This window comes from Mastigoproctus giganteus, chromosome 5, assembly GCF_048544385.1.
Source record: "Mastigoproctus giganteus isolate SK-2022 chromosome 5, ASM4854438v1, whole genome shotgun sequence".
In the NCBI taxonomy this organism is placed as follows: domain Eukaryota; kingdom Metazoa; phylum Arthropoda; class Arachnida; order Uropygi; family Thelyphonidae; genus Mastigoproctus; species Mastigoproctus giganteus.
The window spans coordinates 231,003,873-231,028,398 of NC_143579.1; the positions used below are offsets into that span (position 1 = coordinate 231,003,873).

General features: G+C 35.8%; 1 protein-coding gene across 1 annotated transcript in view; it reads right to left on the bottom strand.

Moving 5' to 3' along the window:
• Positions 1–3,985: 3,985 nt before the first annotated feature.
• LOC150086263 (uncharacterized) overlaps positions 3,986–24,526 on the bottom strand; it is a 54,419-nt gene continuing 33,878 nt past the window's right edge. The window contains exons 2-14 of the mRNA XM_090373793.1: positions 23,717–23,864; positions 16,238–16,305; positions 16,036–16,116; positions 15,315–15,485; positions 14,429–14,550; positions 14,059–14,173; positions 12,538–12,802; positions 12,254–12,318; positions 11,127–11,207; positions 10,214–10,399; positions 10,026–10,111; positions 6,210–6,321; positions 3,986–5,636 (exon numbers count right to left, since the gene is read on the bottom strand). Coding sequence (XP_090229919.1) covers positions 5,536–5,636; positions 6,210–6,321; positions 10,026–10,111; positions 10,214–10,399; positions 11,127–11,207; positions 12,254–12,318; positions 12,538–12,802; positions 14,059–14,173; positions 14,429–14,550; positions 15,315–15,485; positions 16,036–16,116; positions 16,238–16,305; positions 23,717–23,864 — 1,601 coding nt within the window. The 3' untranslated portion in view covers positions 3,986–5,535. The remainder of the gene's footprint in view (positions 5,637–6,209; positions 6,322–10,025; positions 10,112–10,213; positions 10,400–11,126; positions 11,208–12,253; positions 12,319–12,537; positions 12,803–14,058; positions 14,174–14,428; positions 14,551–15,314; positions 15,486–16,035; positions 16,117–16,237; positions 16,306–23,716; positions 23,865–24,526) is intronic.

Genomic DNA, 24,526 nt, shown 5'->3' on the forward strand with positions numbered 1-24,526 from the left:
TAAGATGGATAACAACAGGTTGGCAAAAACAGAAAAGCCGATATAGGACAAGAAGATGGAAGGATGGCCGATCCCAACCCAAAAAGCCTTATGCTTAATGGGAAAAGAAGAAGGCCAAAAGACCATACTCCATTCCGTGATACCAGCTCCATCCAGCAACGTGATTGGCGGTCAGGAGATAGCCTGGCTTCATGAGGTGTGCACCAGACTCTCACCTTACCACTGGTGCAAAAGGTGTAAATAGAAACCCGTCATACCATATGATCTTTTTCCACTGTTCCACAGTCCAGTTTCGGAGTTTATGGCAACACTCCAGTCGAATCTCTCGATATTTTACCGAAAGAATTGTTTTTCATATAGGTACAGAGTACAAAATCCCAGATTCTATAATCTCCACATTGGAAATGGATTTTTCTTTGCCAATTAAGAAATATTAAGAGCTCCAGAAAAGAGTACAGTCTTTATCCGATGCCAAGGAACTTATAATCATATCACGTGAAAAGTTACATTTGTATACCTACGTTTAAGTATCTATTGGCACCAGTTGCAAAAAGTTTCTAATTTTTTTTTTTTGGCTAGTGAGTGTATAATGCCAACTTCTCAAAGCAGCCAATATCTCGATATCTTATCGACTTTGAATAAGAAACTAATTACGAAATTATCTCCAAGTGACATAATTTTCGCACTGTGCAACGAATAAACACGATACCAATGAGATTCATTTCCTAAGACGATGCTGTCAGTAATTTAGGTGTCCATCGTACTATACCTTTGCCTAATACTCTCAAGATACAGACTGTAGTGTCGCAAAACAAAGAAATAGAAACTCAGCCTAGATGCTACTCTGATACGTAAAATGCCAGCATCCACGTTTCCATGGCAACCGCATCTGCGAAGTCCCGGTTCCATCGGATGTACTGAGTGATGACTTCCCGCATTCGTTTCTAATTGTTAATGGTTAGAGCTAATATTGAAAGCAGATGGTCGTTATGCTTTGATTCATTACACGTTTGATGTTATGCAAATAAGCCAGTTTCTCCAATAAATAATGGCCCCGAAGTTCTGTTAACAGGTGTGGCGCAGATGAAATCGCCTTATGATGGAAATCACGTGGGAAATATTGAATTGCGTGGTAAGAGGAGAGTGACATCCAGCCTCGTGGTGCTTTAGTGGAAATTAGGAGGCGCAGAGTTTATCGCTTATGCGCTTTAAGAATTCTTTGCAATGGCTAATAATGATCCTTGCAGGCCCCCCTCCTAGTAAATGGTGTGGAATGCGAGAATCACTTAAGAGGAAATACTTAGATGGTGGTCTTGTACGTAGGCCATAATTCTTAGGCCAACGCAATGCACGGCTTGTTAGAAAAGCCATTTAAAAAGAAAATAAGCGAATTGCAAATGTCTTCTTACAGTTGGCTGCTTAATTCGAACTGCTTTAAATGGAATTGTGTTTCTCCTCTCCTTTAATACGCCTTCTGAGCGAATGCTGGAATCAACTAATTACAATGCTGCGCTTTAATAGCTTTTCTCTGCAAACATCAATAAACAGCAGAGAGGAGACTGATCGTTTCAAGTTGCGTCTGTACCCGTTTCCATAATTGATTTCGCATTTTGAATTTGTACCGACATTAAAGTAATCATCGAAGAAGGAAGCAAAGATGAAACAGAAATTTTGGTTTAAAAACGCTACACCGGATGGTTGCTGGAAGCTGCAATTTAAATTGAAAAGTAGAAAAACAAAATACGTCATTTGAGTCAAATTTCATCTTGGGAGAAATTCCAAAAAGTTTTGATTGTTAATTTTCTATTATTTTGTAAAATTTGTCAGTAATTAAAAATATGTATTCGGAATAATGTTGTAACCATAATAATATTGAGTTTTTCTAGACGTTTTTTCCCTTTTTTCTCGCGTTTTTTATCCATTAACCATCCTTATATTCGGCCTCGCGACATTGGATTATCTGTAGTCACTATCCAGCCCATCTTCAATCAATATTCGTGACATCATCAGCCGTCCTCAATCCACTGCAGGACGAAGGCCTCTCCAGAAACTTTTCAGTTCCTCTACTTTGTGCAATGGCCATCCGTTTACTGCCCACCAACCCCTGAATTTCATCTGTCCATCTCCGTTGTTGTCTTCTTGGTTTTCTTTTAGCTCCTCTTGGGTGTCATTCTGTTATTTTCTTATTCCATCTGTCATCATGTCCTCATCCATAACATACAATATATTAAATCTAGTTTTCTACGATGACCACTCTTATATTATTTCAATATTAAGATAGTTTATTTAGCTAATAACTAAATCCCTATATATTAAGGTAACGTGTTGGGAACCTTGTCGGAACCCATCATCAGACAATACATAGGCTGTTGTCAGCCTCTGCTAGCCCATCTTCAATCAATGGATTATCTTCAATCAGTTTTCGGCAGGGTATAATCTATCCATCACATCATCATTATCATCTTCACTGCAGGACGAAGGCCTCTCCAGCAACTTTCCAGTTCCTTCTGCTTTGTTCAATGGCCATCCATTTACTGCCCACTAACTCCTGAATTTCATCTGTCCATCTCCGTTATTGTCTTCCTGGTTTCCTCTTGAGTGCCATTCTGGTATTTTCTTAGTCCCTCTGTGAGGGACTAAGGTTTTGGGAACATTCCTGGAACCCATCCTCAGACCACAAGCTGTTGCTAGCTGCTTGTCGAATGTCTCAATTCTACTGCGCATTCTGTATTGAGACATTCGTCAAGCAGGAGTCTGGCAACAGTATGGTCTGAAGATGGGGTTCCTACAAGGTTCCTGAAACGTTACCTTAATGTGTAGGGAATTAGCTCTTACCTAAAAAAGCTATCTTAATATTCACGTGGTATAACCGTTTGGAATGAAATTGTCACCATTAATGATCTTGATTATTCCACCATTTATTTATGGTTACATCTACGATATTTGTTCAACCAAAAACTTGCAAAATAAACGATTATTTTTAGTATCCAATACTTTTGGTACCACAGTGCAGTGTACGCATTCCCTCCCCTAGTAGATTTAAACCTGCTTTTGCGCTGACCATAAAGGGTATCATGCACTTTATGGTCAGCGCACTGTGGTAGATGACATTCCCCAGATATCTTCTACAACCACACCCCACCGTTTGCTTTGTATGCATCTAATTTGTATCCTTCAGTGCATCAAGTCATGTATCCGCATACTTTTGATTGGGTACTGCATAGATTATGAGTGATACGCTGTAACTTTTGTGACTTCTGTGTTCATCAACTCGAGTCTTGTTCCTCTGAAAAAAAGCAAAACAAAACAAAAAAACACCAATTTATTGAATAACATTTTATTCAACATTTGTGAAAAGAACAATCATCCATGATCTATGGTCAGCAACCAAAAAAATTATCAACATTTTCCCGAGGTGCAGATCTTGACATTTTTCTGGATGTCCGTGCGAAAGGCAATTCAAAGTTCATTCAGGGCATTTAGAAACGAGATTATTACGTACATACTCCTTCAAGACACATGATTCTCGGATGATCAGTAAGAACTTCAGGATCCTCATTTTTCATATTAGATTTAAATCATTACAATATTTATCTATATAGAGATAAATTTACAAATGAACTGTAAAGCTATAGTTGTATTTTGTAAATATTATTACAAAAACATTTACTATTCAATCGTACTATACCTTTGCCTAATACTCGCAAGATACAGACTACAGCGTCGCAAAACAAAGAATTGGGAAATCAGGGTCAGTTGTAACACCGATGAGTCAGTTGTAACGCTGATGAGGGTGAGTTGTAACATCAATGAGTCATTGCAACGCTGATGAGGGCTAGTTGTAACACCCATGAGGGTCAGTTGAAACACTGATGCGCTTCAGTTGTTACACCGATAAGGGACGATTGTAACAGATAACTATTGATGAGAAAATTAATATACCAAAGAGCCTTCTAGTAAAATTCCATCTTCAAAGATTCAACTATCAGGTCTTTGTCTCATGTACAGCAGCAAAAGAAGTTCAAGAAAACAGAATTTTAGTTTATTTTTAACAAACATTATGATCCTTCTGTCTCGTAGTTCAAAATATGGTGGGGGGGGCGTGCTCAGACCCTTTTGATCCAGCTAATAAACGGGCTCAAGTGTAACAGTTGACCCATTTCTCTACTACTTTGGGTGTGGATGTTACTTGGCTTCTCATTAGAACATTAAAGATTTATTAATATTCTTACAGAGGAATACAGAATAATTTTAACATTAAAATCTTGGCAACATAATAATATCTTTGGAAGAAATACACTGCGTTACCAAAAGTGTTGAGAACGAATGAATTTCGGTAATTCTTTATAAAGCGTTGGTTATTCAAACGTTGCAGGATAAAATGCGTATAAAAAAAAAGTATGAATGATATTAACAAATATATTCCATGCAGAAAAGAATTGAAATTTGAACATACGTAAAGGTGGTTGAATGTCATAAAGCAGGACATTGCAAAAAACGAATTTTAGGGCCTCTCACCATTCCGAAGACCTCCATCTGTAGTTTTATGGAGTGGAAGGCAGTTTGCCATCCCAAAGTTGAAAATCTACTACTGGTAGTCAATTATTTTGATTATAAGAGATCTCCGAAGAGTTATCGTGTTGTCCTGGATCTGAAAGGTCCAGGAATCCATACAACAGTGAAGAGCAATAACCCTATACTAAAAAACCTAATCTGGCAAACCCCTTGTTATCTTATCGCTTAGATACTTTTGGTAACGTAGTGTAAGTTTTGACACCATAATTTTATCTAAAATAGAAACTTTTCAATGTTCACGTAGGACATAAGAAAATTCGGGTTGGGCAACACATCCTTCGCCTTCAGTAAAAATCAAGAAAATGCAACAACTGGGGGATATTTTCCAGCAAATATGGCGGCGATACTAACATAGCGTCCTAAGATTCATGGATTGCAGAACACACCCATCGTACTGTCCACATAACAGCTGATGGTTTAATCGATGTCAGTCTCTTGTTTGGAGATGAAACCAAACAGAATTTATATCAGGGAACCGTTCTATCTTTTAAAGTGCTATTACGAAAAATGAACTCAGTGTGAGAAGATTCGAATACGATTATATCTTCCAGTTCACATACGCCCAACAACCAATGAAGAAATTTTAATTCCAACATGCTTGTATTGACAGGGGACTCATGCGAAAGAATCCAAACACATGTAACGGGGATACACGGAAATTTTTGTAAGAATCTAAAATTGAGATCCTTCTCAAGTTCTTACAAAGAGGTCTGTACATGTAGAAGAAATAGATGTCGTATAGCAATCACAGAGAAAATGGTTAAACTCTTCCTTATTTAGCCATGGTAGAAATATAAAGAGGACAGTGAAAGACTCTGCTGGTCCCTTGGTCTAAGGGTCCTTCAGGAATTGGCCGGCTCCGTTTTCTAGACTGATTTCTCTTCACTCTATGTACAACGTCGACCTGAGTCACACAATTCAGTCTTCGTGTAGGCACTGAATCATAGGTCTTCGTTACTGTCACCGCACCAGATACACCAGAGAAACTGATACCACCATCGTAAGGGCTGCCAAACAGCAACTCTTCCTAGAACCTTTGCTCAACAACTCTTGACATTCACCTAAAGAGAAAAAAGAAATCGATTTCAATCCATAATCTAAATCAGCATTAAAATTTATATTCTAAAGAAATATTGGATACTGGAACTCATTAATATCAAAAAATATGATCAATATCTTTGCCATTCTAGCAAATTACTCTGAATATTTTTGAGGATGGAGATGGCTATAGTTTTTCCATCAACCAACTGCTTCTTTTTCGGATCACATCCTTAAACCCATGTCCCATCTCCTCCAATGACCTTTTTGAAGGTTACGTCAAAATTACGTCATTTCAGACGCTCGGTTCGAGACTATGATGACGCATATAACCTCGCAACCAATGGATTAGCTTTGTAGATTGTTGGGAATTGTAATGGACTTTGCAGAAAGAACTCCTGCTCTCAGGAAAAAACGTTTTTATTCCTTATCTCTCTCTTTTTATCAGAGATAAGGAATAAAAGCACCTTTTTATTTGGAGTACACTTTCTTGGTATTGTTTTCCTGAAGGAATTCATGGGATTTTTCCCTTTGAGCAGACAAGCTGTCACATGACAAAAGAACAAAATTTCTCGCAACAGGGAGACTCGTCTTACCTGCAGAAGTTATATTAAATGTAAGGTTTCCGTGTACTCCGGGGAGGATGTTCCGTTGACAGGTGTCGGAGAACCCAGATAGACTCGTCACTTTTGGAATTGAAAAATAAACCTATTTGGAATGAAAGAGAAATAGTCAGATATTTTGGTATCAAAGCTGGATTTCAAATGTAAATGCACAATGAAAATGGATAATATTATTTACTCTTACCTGGAGGTACCCTGGGTTCTGTGATCAACTTGTCTACAATATTTGGAATCCAAGTGGATCACAGAATTCCAGGAAATTTGCTAGGGAGGCTATTTAGAGTGCAAGCAATATTTGAAACTTGTTATCTAGCGTGGTAATAGTAATCAGAAGCAGACGGCCAATTCCATCTGCAATGTAGAAGATTCATCAACATTGTAGATGATTCTAGAATATTGTTTCACTTTTATAGAAGATTGTAGATGTTTCTAGAGTGTTTTGCAATAATATAAATTGAGGAGTAAGGGTTGCAACTTATACAATCGAACATCCATCGTTTAGAAGAGTGTTTGGTGTAATTTTGTGTATTTTGTGATAAAAGTGGCAAGAAATAAGAAACTGGGTGTTGAAAAAACTTGGTGTTCATTTAAAGAAGCACAAACTACGGATTCAAGGAGAATAGCAGTTAAAAGAACAGACCACGATCAGGACGACAACGCGTAACAACGGAAGTAGATTATAAAACCATAACACTGATTTTAAAACGCGAAGGACAACTTACTGCACCTGAAATCCGAGTTGAGTTCGATAGGAACAGAGAAACTCCCTTGTCTACATCCACTGTAAAATTTAGTCATAAACAAGCAGGACTTCGCGGTCGTGTAGAGGTCCAAAAATCGAAAGAAACGGTTGGCTTGGGCTAAGAACCATCAAGATCGGACAATTGAAGTGTGGAACACATACTGTGGACGGATGATTCCAAATTTGACATTTTTGGAGCTAAGTGTAAAGTTGATGTGAGACGATCAACAGAATCAAAAATAGTGCAACGTTGTTTATTGCCTACAGTCAATCACGGTTGTGGTTTCATCATTATATAGGGTTGCTTCTGTTCTTCTGCAGTGGGTGACATTGCCACAATTGAAGGACTTTTAAAAAAGAAGACCATAGAAAGATTGTTGAACATAATGCAATATCCTCTGGACTTAGACTTTGTGCAAGAAATTTTATATGCAACAACACAATGACCCGAAGCACTGCTCAAAGCTGTGCAGGGACTTTCTAGCAACTGAACAGCAGGGAATATTTCAAAATATGGTGTGGCCACCTCAATCGCCTGTCTTAAACCCAATAGAGCTTTTATGGGATCATCTAGACCGTCCATCTTCACAAAATGAATGGTAAACATTGCAGATCGTGTGGAATTATGTCAATGAAGACACTACTATAAAAGTAATTGCCAGAATGCCACGTGTGTGTGCTTGGCAGTGATAAAATCTTGTGAGTCTTCATCGATCTTCTTAAGCTTTTAAATTTTTTTTGAAATCGTGTTTTTTAGGGCACGTAGGTCGTTTCTGCGGTTTCTCGTCTTCCCCCAACATTCTCATAGTAAGCTATACTAATTCGTCTTCCAGTAGTCACCAATTTGTGGTGCCCCATGCCCTAATCGTCGAAAGAAAACCAATCAGCACGACTTTGACGTTGGATTTTGTTGATCCTAACATTAACAAAACGACAGTTCTCTCGATCCTTCAACATTTATTTGCCTTATAGTCCTGGTCATTTTTAAGCCTTGAAAAGAAAGTAGTTCATATTTCTCAGATGTATCTCAAAGAGATACATCTGCGAAATACGTTTCTGTTTAGTGGACAAAAACCTGAGTTTCCGAGAGAAAAAAAACCATGCTGTCCACGCCTGAGACCGACTAACTCGGCCACGTTGGGGGAAAAAGGACCATAAAAATTCCTCCCATGATCCACGGGACTCGAATTAAGGTCTTTTCCACCCGATATGGGGAGGAAGGCGAGTCTACCAACTGTGTTAGCCACGAGGGCAATGAAGATATCGATTTAAATCCAAATAGTAAAGTTGTTACAACAGTATTTATCTGAATCCAAAGAGCTCGTGATAATCCAATGTTCCAACTACATTTTGGATTGTACATTGCTGTGAAAGTAATTATATTTTATCTTTGGAATAAATAAAAATATTTGTAAATTAACGTAAGATTTAGCATAAAGTATTGAGTCCAATTTCCATCCATCTGGGTCTAAAAGCAGATTTTGACTCTTCGTAATCCATTTAACAAAAATCTCCCATTTAAAGAAGTCTTAATACTAAAATTAATTCCAAAGAGATTTTTAAAAGCCATTAATGATTGTTAATTTAATTTCATTGCAGATCAACTTGAAACAAAAGCTGCGACTGAACTTTTAATTGACCATTACACCACCAAAGACTAATTTAACAACCCGTGCGAAACACAGAATATAAAAGGGAAGTTTCCATTAATTCGAAGTCCATGTCCAGGTACTCTCTCGTGCGAATGTTCCTCGGGTGAATAATGTGGGCAATTCACCTCGTTTAAATGTAATTCATGATTTCCGAGTGGTCATTTTAAAAGCAGTCACAGCGCTGCATGTTTTCTAATGTAAATCTATTTACCTTCAGACCGAGGAGGAGATTATACAAATATGTGTTCAGCCAGCCGTTTAGTGGACAACGCTGTGGCTAATGTGGCCACTTCAGCCTTCTACTTTACCCCCAAAGTGTCGCACGTGAGAGCCATTATCTCCGGCTGAGCGTAGTTCGTGACTATAATTTGCTTATATCCTTCCCCGGCATTCATTATGTGTCCAAATATAGTCAATATTCTCGTAATTCCAGCCATAAGGGACCCTCTTACTTGTTACCCGCGTTGAATTATTACTCGGTGTTACGTTGTATCATCTACGTTTATGTGACTGACTCATGATGGATAGTTGGAAGTCATGCATCGTACCAATGCGAGCTAGACGTAAACATCGCAAATTCACCTCATAAAAGCGACTTAAAATGAAGAAAAAAACTCAATAAAAGTAAAATATACAAAAGTGAGAGGAAGGCCATCAATCATACAAGTCGAAGAAGAGAAATGTGATCTTTCTGCGCAGTAATCATAAAATACAGAATCAACTCCCTCTTATTATATGTTAAGCGTATTGGCAAAAAGCAATATACTTGTAAACTGGAGCAGTACGTTTCATTTAGAGTAATTCAATATCAAGGCAACTCGTGGAGAAATGCTTTCACAATATTAGATGGAAGCACTCAGCTGATCTTTGAATTTCCCCAAACTGTCAGCCTCTACCACCCATGTAGGAACTTATTCCAGTTATTTATAACTCGCTGGGTTGAAATTATGGCCCTTAATTCTAGAATGACTGTGAAAAGTTCGTCCTCATTCATTTTACTTTTGCCTCTCAGAGCCTTAAACACCTCAAGCAAGTCTCCTCTAAGGTGTTAAGTCCCAAGCTCTGCAACCCACATATTGACCCCCTTTTGCCTATCTCACCAGGCGAGGACCCTTTCAACAAGCACGATGTCTTTCTTTAGGTGCAGTCACCATACTTGAACACAGTATTCCAAGTGTGGTCTAACAATGGCCTTATATAATGAAGATTTGAATTGTGGATGGATTCAATCTTATTAACTTGAAAACAGTGAGAAGGAGGAACTAGTGGCAAACCTATTAATGATCAAACGAACTCTCTGGACAGCTCAAGGGATGCAAAAGCAATTGAATTACCCCCACCCAAGGGTCCTGAAGGAATTTGGTATTTACTAAGCATTTAGCGAAGAATACTTACAAAACAAAATTTCGCTTTTGATCCTTTGAGACCTGCTATGAGATAATTTCTTCCATTTTCTTCCCACACACCTTGACAATGGAACGCTGAAAGAAAACCCCAATTAGATATTAAGGATTGAGTTAAAAATACACACGCGCTAATCAGCAAAGAAACAAATATAAAATCAATCAACAAACAGTACTCACTCATGCGCTCTCTGGCGGCTGAACACATAACTAGAAATTCCAATGTTTCTTCGCTCCTGCATCCCAAAACCATGGCTTCAGTGTCTAGACATAGTTCGGATCTCAGGCGTACATTCCCTGATTGGATTCTGAGGCCCTCTGTGTGAGCCAGCTCTGGACACAACAAGTTGGATGGGACGGATGGAGCTAAGCAAAGGAAGTTGAAAAACCATTGAGTTCATTAAACAAAAAAAAACTTTTAATTGTTCTTTATACATGCCTGGCAACTTTATTAGGATCATGAGCGTTGTGATACGAAACCAACAAGGTGCTGAAAAGTGACCAGAGGGACATTGAACCATTCATCACAACCCTTGTTTTTCCATTAGTTAAGGACTGGAATGACACTAGACTTTGAAACTCAACAAGCATACATCTTTGGAGATCCATGAGATCACGTTTTGATTTATCCATCTTTTCATGGATTGTTGCCTATAGGTTAAACTCCCATGCTTCTAATAAAGCTGACAGGCAGTGTACTTCGTAGGAGTTTTAAGTGATCACATGACCAATAAGCCGTGGAAGACTTAAGGAACAGAAAATAGAAAGCAGCGATAAGAAAAATTGTTTCTAAGAAACTTTATTCCCATAAAATTCATACCAATTAAAATAACGTGACTTATGTTCCACTCTGATAAAGGGCTATCGGTTTTTCTGGCGAGTTTTTTATCCCGATAAACTTATTGATCATTCGAATGCTTGCGTGTGAGATGGAACACTTTTAAATGAGAAACTGTCTCGCATTTGAAAACCAACGCTTTTCAAAAAATTCGTTTTTTTTTATTTATGAAAAATCATTATTCACTCACTCCATTATAAAATAAGAAAGAAAGTCTTAGTTTTAAAATGGGAAAATTGTTTTTTTATCACTTACCCACTAGGGTTACAAATTCCAGCGAATGATCGTCATAATATGGAGTTTGACAGACATCTTGAGGTTTCCTGACAAAGGTTCCTGTTAAAAATAACAGATTACGTCACATCCGGATCACTTATTAGCTAAGATGGTAAATTAGGCTTATAACTTAGATTTGCAATTTGCCATCTTAAAAAGGTTAAGATTCGTGTACACTAGGTGGCCACTTTATTGGATACACCACCCACCATTTTCACTCCCTGGAGGGATCCATCAGTAGGAGCGTCATCTGTTTATATCTTGCGATATAAAGGAGGTGGGCAGATACGTGGGATGCTGTCTAATAAAGTGGCCACTCAGTGTATGATCCAATTTATATTAATAGAGATCCTATTTTTTTTTCAATTGTCCTCAAGCAACACTAAAACAAATTTAATCTACACAGCACGACAAAATTAATAGAACACAGAAAACGTGCACTGTAGATCTGCATAGTCGAGCAATTCGATCCCCTCCAACGGCTAAACAGGGTGAACCATTCTCGATATAAGGGTATCAATAAGATTCTGTGGCAACAAATCCCCTTCCTCCACCAGCGCAGACCTTAGCTCACGAAGTGTCTGAGGAGCTGGCTGTCGGCGTACAATACACCCCCAAAGGCGACCCACACGTGTTCTATTGGATTTTAGTCTGATGATCGTGCTGGCCACGGCAATCTTGGATATCTTCAGTTTCAAGATATTCCTCCACCACTTGAGCTCTATGTGCAGTGGCGTTGTCGTGCATGAAAAGAAAATCTGGGCCAACCGCAGCCCTAAAAAGTCGCACAAAAGGTTCAAGGATGGATATGTTCTCTGTACCTCTGCGCAGTTACGTACCCCTATCAAAAACATGAAGAAGGATTCGACCGTTGATCATTATTCCACTCCGCATGAGAAGAACGTACCATAAGTGTCCCATTCTCTGATGTTGGAGGGATGGTACCGCATTCCTTGCAGATTCCATGTTAGCTAGGTAGTTTTTAAATGATTTTTCTGTTTGGAACTCTTAAGAGTTAGTTGCAAATCCAAGATCCAATAGGGAATTACAATTCCCTATTGGATCTTGGCGCAAATCTTAGGGACCACAGTGTAAGAGATCCTTACCTGTTTGTATCTCAACGATGTGTTGGTCCCTCCGAACAAACGTCAGACAGACAAATCCACTTGAACTGTAAGAGAAGATGAAACATGAGTCTAAATGTTTTAAGGGCTTGGAAAAGGTTAATTAAATGGCTGGATACCATACACATAAATTATGATAAGGCAGTAATGGAATGCAAATGGCGTTTCATTAACATATGAACCTTAATTAGAGTAACGTGAGAGCTTCCATGCACTAACAATGGCTTGCTGAATATTTTAAAATGAAATTATTCTTCTCCACTCACCAACCCTGCATGCTGTGTACAACAAACGTTGTTTGGTTAGCGGATGACGTCACTTCCTCTATACAGAAAACCTTGGTGTCTGGAAGACCAGGGCGAGAGTGGACGATGTGGAAAGTGGAGTTCCTGTGGTGGAAAGTGGTATTCTTGTGGTGGAAAGTGGCATTCTTGTGGCCGAAAAAGTAGGATGTTCTCCCGTCTAGCGTGTGCCACTGATGTGTTCCCGACACCCACGAGGGAAATTGGCAACCTACAGAGGGTGGTCTACCTGAGAAAAACAACAGAAAAGTTTGGTTGATGCAAGGTGTATTCTAATAAAAACTTGTTTACTGATAGATCTAAATTATAGTTAATAATTTGCAGTTATAAAAAACCCCGGGGAGCACTCTGCTCCACTAACGTTATTAATGGAGTCCCCCAAGGTTCACCACTGAGCCCAATGTTGTTTTCTGTATTTTTAATACTGATGAAGCATATCAGGCTTATATAACAGGGCCGCCAAACAAAGTTATTTAAAAATAGATAAATGAAATAATGATTGTTTATATTTATTTCTAAAAAATAAACAGAACAGACTTGCCTATTTACAATGTAATAAATCGAAAATTTTTCAGCAACTTTGAAAAAAAGTGAATGATTTCTTTTTAAAACAAACTGAAAGCTTCAAAAACACAGATTTTGAAGACGCGTTATATCTGTTAAAATGAAATATAAAATTAATCATTATTTCATTTTTATGAAAATAATAAAATAATAATTTTATTATTTTTGAAATAATTTGGCCCATTTTAAAATTGGAAATATTTTTACTTAATATAGCTGAATATTTTTAAAAAATGAAAAATTTTAGGGCAAAATACAATTCTGTTATCTTTATTTGAAAGTTATTAATTTTATAAAAAAATAATTAATAATTTTATTATTTTTAAAATAATTTTATTTTTTTATTTAAAATTATTTTATTATTTTATTTAAAATTATTTTATTATTTTATTTAAAATATATTTTTTATTTTTATTTACAATTACTTTATTTAAATTTTTATTTTAAAATTATTTAAAAACTAATTAAAATTATTTTATATAAATTTTTATAATTTTATTTAAATTTTTGTATTAAAATTATTTAAAAACTAATTAAATTATTTTATTTCAATTTTTATTTTAAAATTATTTAAAAACTAATTACAAATTTTTGTTATTTTTATTTATAAATTTTATTATTATTTATAAATTTTTTTCAAAGTGAAAAATATTTAATAATTTTTCAAATAATTTTGGCCCATTTTAAATTTCGAAAAAATTATATTTCTTTCTTTTTTCTATTTTAAAAATAATGAAATAATTAATAATTTTATTATTTTACAAATAATTTTGGCCCGTTTATATATTTGACACAAAGATGATTATCCTTTTAAGTTAAAAGTTATAAACCACCCCCAAGGGACTTTAACTATTTTTAAAAAATAATAAAACAATTTATTTGCTAGAACTTCCACAAAATCAGTTGTTACATCATACATACTTTTAACAAGTGTCATAATACGGGAGCCTTCCCATGTGGCCTGCAGGCCATCACAAGTTGCATCTGCCGATTCGGATAAACGATAAGTGATCCTATCGAATTGCTGGTGATATACCTGAAAGAGAAAGAGAAAGAGAAAATTATTCCACTGATAACGAATTCCTAATAGGAACACTAATATTTTTTGTATAGTAGTATATATGTCTCCAACTTCACTGTTTGTTTAAAGTTATCCACTCTTTCAAGATGGTGTTAATGATATAGATAAGTATCTGAAGAAAAATCTGTTCTTTTTCTCTATCTATCCTATTAACGTGTTAATATTTAATAAAATAAATGATGCATTTATGAAATTTGATGCAATACTCACAAAACATCTGTAGAAATGTTCATCCTCCAATTGGATTGTATTACTTTTTTTGGGCCGCAATTTTCCCACCAGATAATGGGATGATCCCTCTTTCCAAGTGGCAAGACATGTCAGCTCCTCCACTACAAAGAAAGAAAATAAGAATTCTTGAAAATAACCCAGGATATTCTAAATTTCGATTTGATCTCCCTACAAAGTAGGATAGTTGGTTAATCTGCTATTTATTTAAAAGACGAAGCACCGCTATGACGGCTAGTTTCAATATATGCTGGTCCCTCATCAGACAGTGTGGTCCCTTTCAAATTAAATAAAAAAACACGTCGATCTGTTGATGGTGCCATTTGAAGAGTGCAGTCACAGGGCAACTCGTTATGAAGGCAAAAGGTCTGCTGTAAGTGACGTATTAAATTTTTCTGCGTTTTGGAAAAATAATGAATTTTTGTACCTAAATTAACGACGATGGTACCAATTAAATTTTAAAAAATCATTATAAAATTATTTGAAATCTAAAAAAAATAAAAATTTAAATTAAATAAAGAAATTTAATAAAATAGGATATAATATACAAATACATTTAATTAAGTACACAAGTTGTCACAAAAATGTTATTAAGTCTATCCATTCTGGATAGACTCAATGTCTATCCAGAATGAATAGACATTTTGTAGAATGGATAGACCCAATGTCTATACAGGAATGGATAGACATTGAGTTGAACTGTTGCGTACATTTTGTTCTTGGACATTTAAGAATGGGTCTTACTTGTTGGATCGAAATTATTGGTAATGTCTTAATCTTAACATTTAAGAGAAACATGCAAACACTATTTGAAGTACATTTTAAGATTTCGTGCTGTGAGGGGACAGCTGTGTCAGTTTTACCTTACCACTGCTCTCCTTGGGAGAAAGGTCTGGACAGGCCTGAAACCAGAACAGAAGGCGGTGGTCTTCTGTGCAAGCATCTACAGTAGAAAGGGGATGTTTGCATTCTCCATGTCCTCGGCTGTATGTAAACGTGAAGGGACCTTTGAATGGACAACTCACTGGCGTAGCGTTCACTGGAAAATACAAAAACACTTTTTAAAGAAGAGATGGAACGAGAGGAAGGAGTGAAAAGGAAAAAATAATTTGGGGGATCCAAAATGAACATTATATTATCCACTTTGGCCCCTTTGTTAACGTAATGTATCTGGAAACGTAATTATTCTTTGAGTTAATGAGGAAAAAAGGAAAAAATGCTGCGACAATGTCGACCTGTGTTACCCCTGTGAGAAACTACGAACTAAAAGTATTAAAACAGAGACCATGACATTAGCTCGTCAAAAGAAAAAGGATCTGTAGAATGCAATCCGAGGGGTTTTTCTAGTCTTAGAATCACTCATATCAAAATTAGGTTTCAAATTTTGAATTTAAAAGCAAAATTTGTTTATCTTTTAAATTTAAAAGATTACTGAGATTGTCAGCCCAAAAAGCTTCAAAATATTCAAATAAAATATATTTTATATAAGAATTGTTATATCTAATCTAGGTAATCAAAATTTGGTGTTTAATTATTTCATACATATATATACGTTTCAAACGTATATATATGTATATATAGTTTCTCACCTCTAAACATGGAATAGAGATGAGCATCAACTGTCAACCTGATACACGCTTGCTCCAGGGTTCGATACTCATCACAGTAGGCTAAAAAAAAAAAATGAGGGAAAACATATAGTACGATGGAATAATTTCACGCATAAATTATGCATTAATGAATTTGAAAATTATGATGATTGATGGTGGAAAGAGAGGTGGAAATACTCACTTTCTCTGTACTGTAGGACGTTTCGGTGCTTTTCGTATATGACTACACAGCGGTAGCACTTCACCTTGCTGAAAAGTAAAACAGATTGCTGATTAGAGGTTCGATTTTGGAGTGGTTTGCCCCATCACACTACAAACCGACCCGATAACGCACAAAGAATATTTAAGAGCACTAAGAGAGGATAGAGAGAAAGAAAGAGTGACCGTGCGGGGGTCTTCTCATTCACATTCATCGTTCGGTGGTACATAAAGAAACGCTTCTCGGTTGTAATGAAAAGAATGATTTATTCTTTGCAGCTGTAAGCGCGACTGTACTCAGATAGCTGCACAATGGCCCTTTTGTTCAACTTCTTGTATCCATGAGGTACCGGTCTGAGGTGCGCATGTCTGAGGAGACGAAAGTTTTTGTGCAAAATAAACGTGTCAGAGGAGAATAGAAGGGAGATTTGACGAAGAAAGAAATTACTTTTGCCTTTCTCCAGCTGCTGGCTGCAGAAATTAACGCGAACGCCACCTAGGAGAAGAGGAGAAAACTGAGAAAGGCGTGCGGGAATGTCGCGAAATAACCGAATTCGTAAAACTATTCTTTAATGTTGAAGATCTCTCTTTCTCTCTCTGTCTCTCTCTCTGAGATGTCCCACTCTTATGGTTGTCGTGCGCAGAATGTAAGGATGGGATAAAGAAATGAAAGAGTAAGAAAATTCGTTCATGCAATTCAAAAAGCGGGTTGGTCCTACGTGAACAGAAAGCACTTTCTCTTTTTCAATTGGAATTTTCTTCCTCATCTGCTCGATTCTGGTCGCAAGAAAGAACCATTAGGGTGGCGCTAAAAGCAGTCACACGCACGCAGAGAAAGAAAGAGAGAGAGAGAGAAAGAGAGAATCCTATTTTTGGTTGGGCACACACGTCAAGAATTCGTTTCGTTGAGAACGAAGGAGAGAAAGAAAATGAAACAAAGGAAAAACGTAATGGGAAGAAGCATAAAACAAAAATAGAGAAGGAGACAGAAAAATAAATAATTCAAAAATAGAAATAAAAGAAAAGAAATAAAGAAGAGAAGATAAAGCGAGAAAAAAGAAATAAAGAAAAAGAGATAGAGAGGAAAAAAGAAATGATCAAATAGAGAACGAAAAAAAGAAAATAAAAGAAATAGAGCGAAAAAATAAATAAAGAAAAAGATATATATATAAAAGAGAAATAAAATTGGATAAAGAGAGAAAAAAAGGGAAATAAAATTGGATAAAGAGAGAAAAAAAAGAAAGTAAAAGAGATTAAGAGAGCAAAAAGAAAGTAAAAGAGATAAAGAGAGAAAAAATAAATAAAGAAAAAGATATATATAAAAAAGAAAGAAAAGGTGATAAAGAGAGAAAAAATAAAGTAAAAAAATAATGAAAGAACGAAAGAAAATAAGTAAAAATATAAAGAAAGAAGGAAAGAAAGTAAGTAAAAAATAAAGAAAGTAACAAAGATAGAGGAAGAACGAAAGTAAAAGAGATAAAGAGAGAAAAAAAAAGAATTCAAAAATAGAAATAGAAATAAAGAAGAGGAAATGAAGAGAAAAAAGAAAGAAAGAAAGTAAGTAAAAGAGATAAAGAGAGAAAAAATAAATAAAGAAAAACATATATAAAAAAGAAAGACAAAGGAATAAAGAGAGAAAAAAGAAAGAAAGTAAAAGAGACAAAGAGAGAGAGAGAGAGAAAGTAAAAGAGATAAAGAAAGAAAAAAGAAAGAATTCAAAAATAGAAATAGAAATAAAAGGAAAGAAATAAAGTTAAGGAAATAAAGAGAAAAAAGAAAGGATCAAAGCGAGAAAGAAAAAAATAAAGAAAAAGAGATATATAAAAAAGAAAGAAAAGGTGATAAAGAGAGAAAAAATAAAGTAAAAAAATAAAGAAAGAAGGAAAGAAAGTAAGCAAAAAATAAAGAAAGAAAGTAACAAAGATAGAGAAAGAACGAAAGTAAAAGAGATAAAGAGAGAAAAAAGAAAGAATTCAAAAATAGAAATAGAAATAGAGGAGGAAATGAAGAGAAAAAAGAAAGAAAGAAAGAAAGAAAGTAAAAGAGATAAAGAGAGAAAAAAGAAAGAAAGAATTAAAATTGGAACGAAAGAAAAGAAAGAAGAGAAAATGGATAAATAGTGAACAACGAAAGTATTAAAGATGGAAAGAAAAATGGAAAATGCAAAAAGGAATTAAAAAAAGAGAGGAGAGAGAAAATAAAGAATTCGAAAACAGAAACAAAAGGAGATAATCTTTATTTCTCTCCTTTTGTTTCTGTTTTTGAATTCTTTATTTTCTCTCTCCTCTCTTAAGAGAGGAGAGAGAAAGAGAGGAGATAAGGAGAAAAATAGAAAGGATTAAAGAACAGAAAGAAAGAAAAAGAGATAAAAGAGTGAAATACGAAACAATCAAAGAGAGAAAAGGAGATCAAGAGTAAAAAAGGAGAGAATTCAAGAAGATAGAAATGGAAAGAGGAAATAAAATTGAAAAACAGAGAGAAAAATAAGGAGAGGGAAAGGAGATAAAGAAAATAGGAAAGTAAATGGAGAGCAAAAAAGAGAAAGAATTTCTTGACAAAAATTGAGGGAAACAAAGAGACAGAAAGGAAAAGATATAGAGGAAAGAAAGAAAGAAAGAAAGAAAGAAAGAAAGAAAGGATAAAGAAGAGAGAAAAGATCAAAGGGAAAACGGAGTGTGATACACTGAAGAGGACAGAAAGAAGAGAAAAAAAACAAAAAAGGGAAATATAAAAAGAAAAAGAGAAGGAGAGATGCAAATATGAATTATAAGAATGTTTCGTTTGCACTTATTTTGTGTATTTGTCCTCGGTTTTTAATATTGTATCGAACCATTGAATGAAGTCACCAATTTAGCAACCTGCTTAAAAATCATCCGGGGACCGTACTTTTTCTACTTTCTTATTGTTTTTTTTTTATTTAATCCTTATCATAAAACTTTAAAAATCTCCTCGTTAAAGTTTTCATAATAATAATAATAGGGGGAACACCCCCCACCCACCGGGGGCGCTGTCTCCCGAATGGCTACCACAACTGAAGGACAAAACTACCCAACCCAACCCAACCAATTGTGCTAGCGACCACCAAGTAAGAAAGAAAGAAAGAGCCACAGCAAGAAGTGGAGCATCGAAATGAATGCGTTCATCATGCAAGCATACTACAATATACAAGACGAAACTACACACCAAGTGGCTGTGGATCCCTGTTCATGTCACCGAACAGCGAATAGCAGACCAAAGATGGACCATCGTCAAGAAGAACCTGATAGTTCCTGAAATCTTGGAAAAAATCAAGCAGCATATGAGAGACCAACGCAAACAACAACAAATACAAAACCACAACAGAACCAGAAGTGGAGGAGGAACAGCAAGTACAAGAACTACAACTCAGCAGCCGAAGTGGAAGCAGACAAGGTCGCGATATCCAGAATATAAGAGTTGGAAAAAGTCCTTGCATAATTCCAGAGAATGGACTCCACAAAGGTCCACACCATAACGAAGGAGACACAACTGAATCCTGTTGTAAGTCACAGATCGCTTCAATAAGCGAATAATACGCTGAAGCAGAGCCTCCATGCACTCAACAAGAGACTTCGCTGATACAAAGAGAAAAACAGGCAACCGGATAATTGATGAAAGGCAGAGAGCCTTCTACAGGAAGATTGGACAAAAGAATAAGCACAGCAACCGAAAACCTGACCAAAATGCGCTCGAGGAGTTCCCGGGGGAACTTGTGGAGATAGCCATAACGATCTTGAGCCCTTGAAAGACGGAAGGAATTTTTAAGGGCCTTTTTCACAACGTGGCTGAGTTAAGTGGGCTCAGGGAAGGGTAGCGTGGTTTTTTCTCCCCCGGAAAATCGGGGTTTTCATCCAGCAAACAGAAAATTGACCTCAGAACACACATAATTTAGAGACATACACGGAACGGTTGAAATAATTTCAAGAAATCGACAGTGGGCTGTACTAGAAAGGAGCAGGTAGGCCTAGTGTAGCTGCAGATAAAGTTTCGAAAATTCAGGAAGTGCTTACCTGAGTTGGAAGTTACATCATCCTCCTACTCTTTTTCTACAAAAGCCAATTCCTGATTTGTAACATTGCACTGTAATTTCATTCGGAATATTGCAAAGGATTTTGTTGCGATGATCCGAAAAGCAACTCTAGTATTAAACTTGGGGACGCCTGAGAGGAGAATTTGTTTGCTCAATCGACAAATCAGAAGTTTCAATATTGACTGCGTAGATAATGAAATCAGCTAGTAGGGGGGTGCGAAAGAGACGTTATTTGCTAAAAATAAAATAAAAAACACATTTGAAGAGAGCAACGAAATAGAAAATGTAATGATTTTCTGTAAGCCCTGAGGAAATTTAAAAAAAGAAAAAAGAGAGAGAGAGAGAAAGGAATAAATTTTTCACGAATGTGAAATGTCTAAACACGAGAATTAAGCCTCCGGCTTGAGTTTATTGGAATCATTTTATTTGGAGACGAAGCAGACTAGCATTATTTTAAACAATCTTTGATTGTAGAGTCATTAGGGGGTCAGCTATTAAAATCAGCACATTTGCTAAACTCCCTCTCATTTTTAATTACTCCAGAATTTTACCAAAAAGAAATTGGTAAAATTCCGAAATATAAACAATTATCCAATTTTCTGATTTTTAAGGCTGCAATGGTGGCGCTGCACCTGTGAGGTCCATCTCGAAAATAACGATCCCGCATTAATTGTTGGTTGGCAATAAAAATCTTTGAATTTCTGTAGTTTCCTAAATATAGAAAAATTTTTAGGCAGGGTATTTCTTTTAAGTTGCACGTTTGTTTTTTTTTTTTCACCCAGAAGGTATAGCGCCACTGTAGTTGTTAGTGTTTTTCACACCAATTTTTAAATTAGTTTCAAAAATATTGGAGAATGAAAGTAAAAAATAATACTTTGTAAAATGTTATATAGCTTTTGAAGATTTTTAAAATTATTAAAATCCATTTTAAAAATAATAAGTAGAAATATATGCGCATGAATTCACACCAGTTTAATGTTTAAATTTTTATTAAAAACTAAAAAAAAAATATATATAAAATAATTATTGCAATACGTTAAGGAAGTTGAAATATTGGTAAAATTAAAATCTAAGCAGAATTTAAAAATCCATTAAACTCTTTCTGGAAATTAAAAATAAATTTGCACCTGTCAGGTGTAGCACCATCGATTCTTGACAGTTGGGGGTGCCACCACTGATGAGTTAAACAAGGGCAGAGAGGGACGGATACCTGCGATTCTTGCAAGGTTGTCAGTGTATTAGGACGATACGAGGTGTAAAAACTTACCTTTCTTTAAAATTTTAAAATTTTAGTAGAAATTTAAAAAATAATTATTGTGATTCATTAAGAAAAGATAACATATTGGTAAAATCCAAGCAGAATTTAAAAAAACTCATAAACTCTTTCCAGAAATTAAAAGGAAAGTTTGCACCTGTCAGGTGTAGCGCCATCATTTATTAACAGAAGGAGTGCCACTATTAAGAGTTTACACAAGGGCATAGGGGGGACATATATCTGCTATCCCCGCCATAAAATTAGTGCACATTCTTACATAATACGCTTTTAAATTTGAAATCAAGGAATTCGATCTTCTTTTGGTGTGAAATGTCTGTGGAACCCTTGAAGAAATTATTAAGGGCATCTTTCTCTATTGGACATGTAAAACGGCCTGGCCTGTGGAATTCTTTCTACTTGGGAATGAATCACACAAAAGAAGAAAATATTACTTTCTAAAATTCCTAAGACAGATCATTCACTTTATTCCAAGAAATGCTTCGAATGATCTCGATATACATGATGGATATTTTCTTAAAGAAAACGCCAGAAGCAATCGAATTTCTTCAAAAGAAAAGCTATTTCTGTTGACATAATCCTTTTCTTTTACAAGAGGGAATATTTCCTCAATTCTTTTAACAAAATATATTTTTCACAGCCGAAGAAACCTTTGAAGGTCTTTCTTCCCATTTTTTCAGACATCGAGAAATGAAAAGAGAAAAAAAAAACAAAACAAAAACGATCCTCCTTATGTAGTTAAAGGAAATCATTATGCAAGATCAAGAAAGAAAAGCTCAAGTAGTTCATCATTAAATGTTTCTTCCTGCAGGAGACTCAGATGAAGAAATCATTAGGGACAACTCAACGGACCACTTCCAATCTTTGATTTTGTTTTCTTATTTATAAGCTGGTATTCGGTTTCTTTGCATTGATATCGAGCATGGTGTTGCCAGGTAACCAAATATTTTCTTACAGCGTTTCTTAAATTCCAAGAAAACATTCGAAGTGCTAAAAATCAGTATCTAATGCGCGTGCGCAATGACTTAAGGAACCGTTACCCCCTTCGTTCAGATCAAAGAAAGAAAAAAAGAAATGATGTTTTCTTGGAAGAATCTAAGGCGTCTGCCGCCAATCCCGACAGAATTTATATCATAATCCCGTAACAAATGACTTTTGGGTCAAAGTGCGTAGAACTGTCAATGGTTCCGTAGACCGGCAGGAAAAATTTCTTCGCTTACATCTCTTCATAAATCACTTGAGAGGGACGAAAAGATGGAAGGAATTTCGCTCAATTAGAATGTCTGTCTAACCATCCTCGGTATTCGTCGAAGAAATGTTGGAAAGGAAAGATGCACACGTTCTAACCAGATGAGATCTAACAATCTTGCAAGAGAATTATCATGGAAAGTGCTGTCTTAAAAATTAAGGATGCATCGTAGTATACTGTCAACACTTTCGTAATTTACTTTACTTATTTCTAGATTTTAATAACAATCGAAATATGACACGTATTATTTCCGCGATTAATCTAAGAAAAATAGTAATATTCATGATTTATGTATTTAGTAAACTGATAACAAACACCAGTTTCGCAAGAAAATCCGTTTATTTTGGTGTGGAATTGTTACATGCGGACGGACGTACATGTTGAAGACAGAAAAAAAAATTTGGAAGAAATTTTACTCCCTTCCTGGGTTTGGCCAACGATGACCCCAGTTGAAGTAACATTGAAAAATCCCTCAAGTCTTTAACAAGATTTAATTCTACCGCTTTGTTTTCAATATATTCGAAAAATAATCAATTTATATACACTAACCTATCAATTTATTAGAGGATCCATATTTCTGATATCCACAAGGACATCATCCACCTCACGAGAGGTTAGTGGTGTTCGTAAAGGGCAGAGTTCATCCATGCTTCGACACAGACAGTATCTGGGATCTTAAACCAGAAGTGAGAAGACTATTTCGGAGTCTGATTAGATGTTATGGCGTATCTGAACATTGGACAGATTCATCTCATTATCATTACCAGGAATGTACGTGTAACATTAGTGGCTTTCTCTAATATTTTGGTAAGGCAATATACAAATTTGTATAATTATATTCATGCACTAAGTTAGAATATTTAAAACAGAGCAGAATAGGATGTTGACTCACCTGTCTTCGATGAGGAACATATCACCTTCAGAATTAAGGCATTCTCCTTTGACTGAAATGCTCTTCCTGTCGATAGTTATTGGGGTCAAAATCCCTTTTTGGAACCACGAGCCTGACCACCTTGCTGGAAATCGACAACTGGAGTACACTGGATAAATAAAACATAAAATTGCAGAGATTTGCTAAAGCATTAAGTTTGCCTTTACCACGAGTAGCCTTGACATTGCACTACCTTTAAACAAAAGGTTAATCTATCATTTAATTGAAAACTGAGGCACTCTTTGGCAACTTGCTCGAGAAATGCTGGGCCCTCATCACATAGACGGTGATCCCTTTACCCTTCTGTCAGATAGTAGGTGATTTCTAAAGACCACGTACTATAAGATGTCAAGAATAGTACAATACCGAGGCAACTCGTTATAAAGGAGGTCTTTTTACTTCCTGAACTGTTTATGGCGCTTTTATATGCTCGATTGGGGCCTAAACGTCAGAATTTGCTCCGATCGAGCATATAAAAATACCATAACACCATAACCAGTTCACAATTGTGAAGGCGCATATTGCCCTCTGTTGTATACTCACTGGCCAAAAAATTAGACATCTTTTTTTGCAATTAGTGTCAACAGATAATTAAACGTAGTTATTCAAATTTAAGTTGTTACGTGGTGCGATCAAAACTTCCTGGTGTGAGATAAATACTGTACGCTTCCCTGGTGTTTCTAAGCGATCTAGTCATAGGGAAGACAGGTGATCGGTCCAATTAAATTAAATTTCATGAAGGGCAGAGAAAATTGAGAATTATTAAGGTTT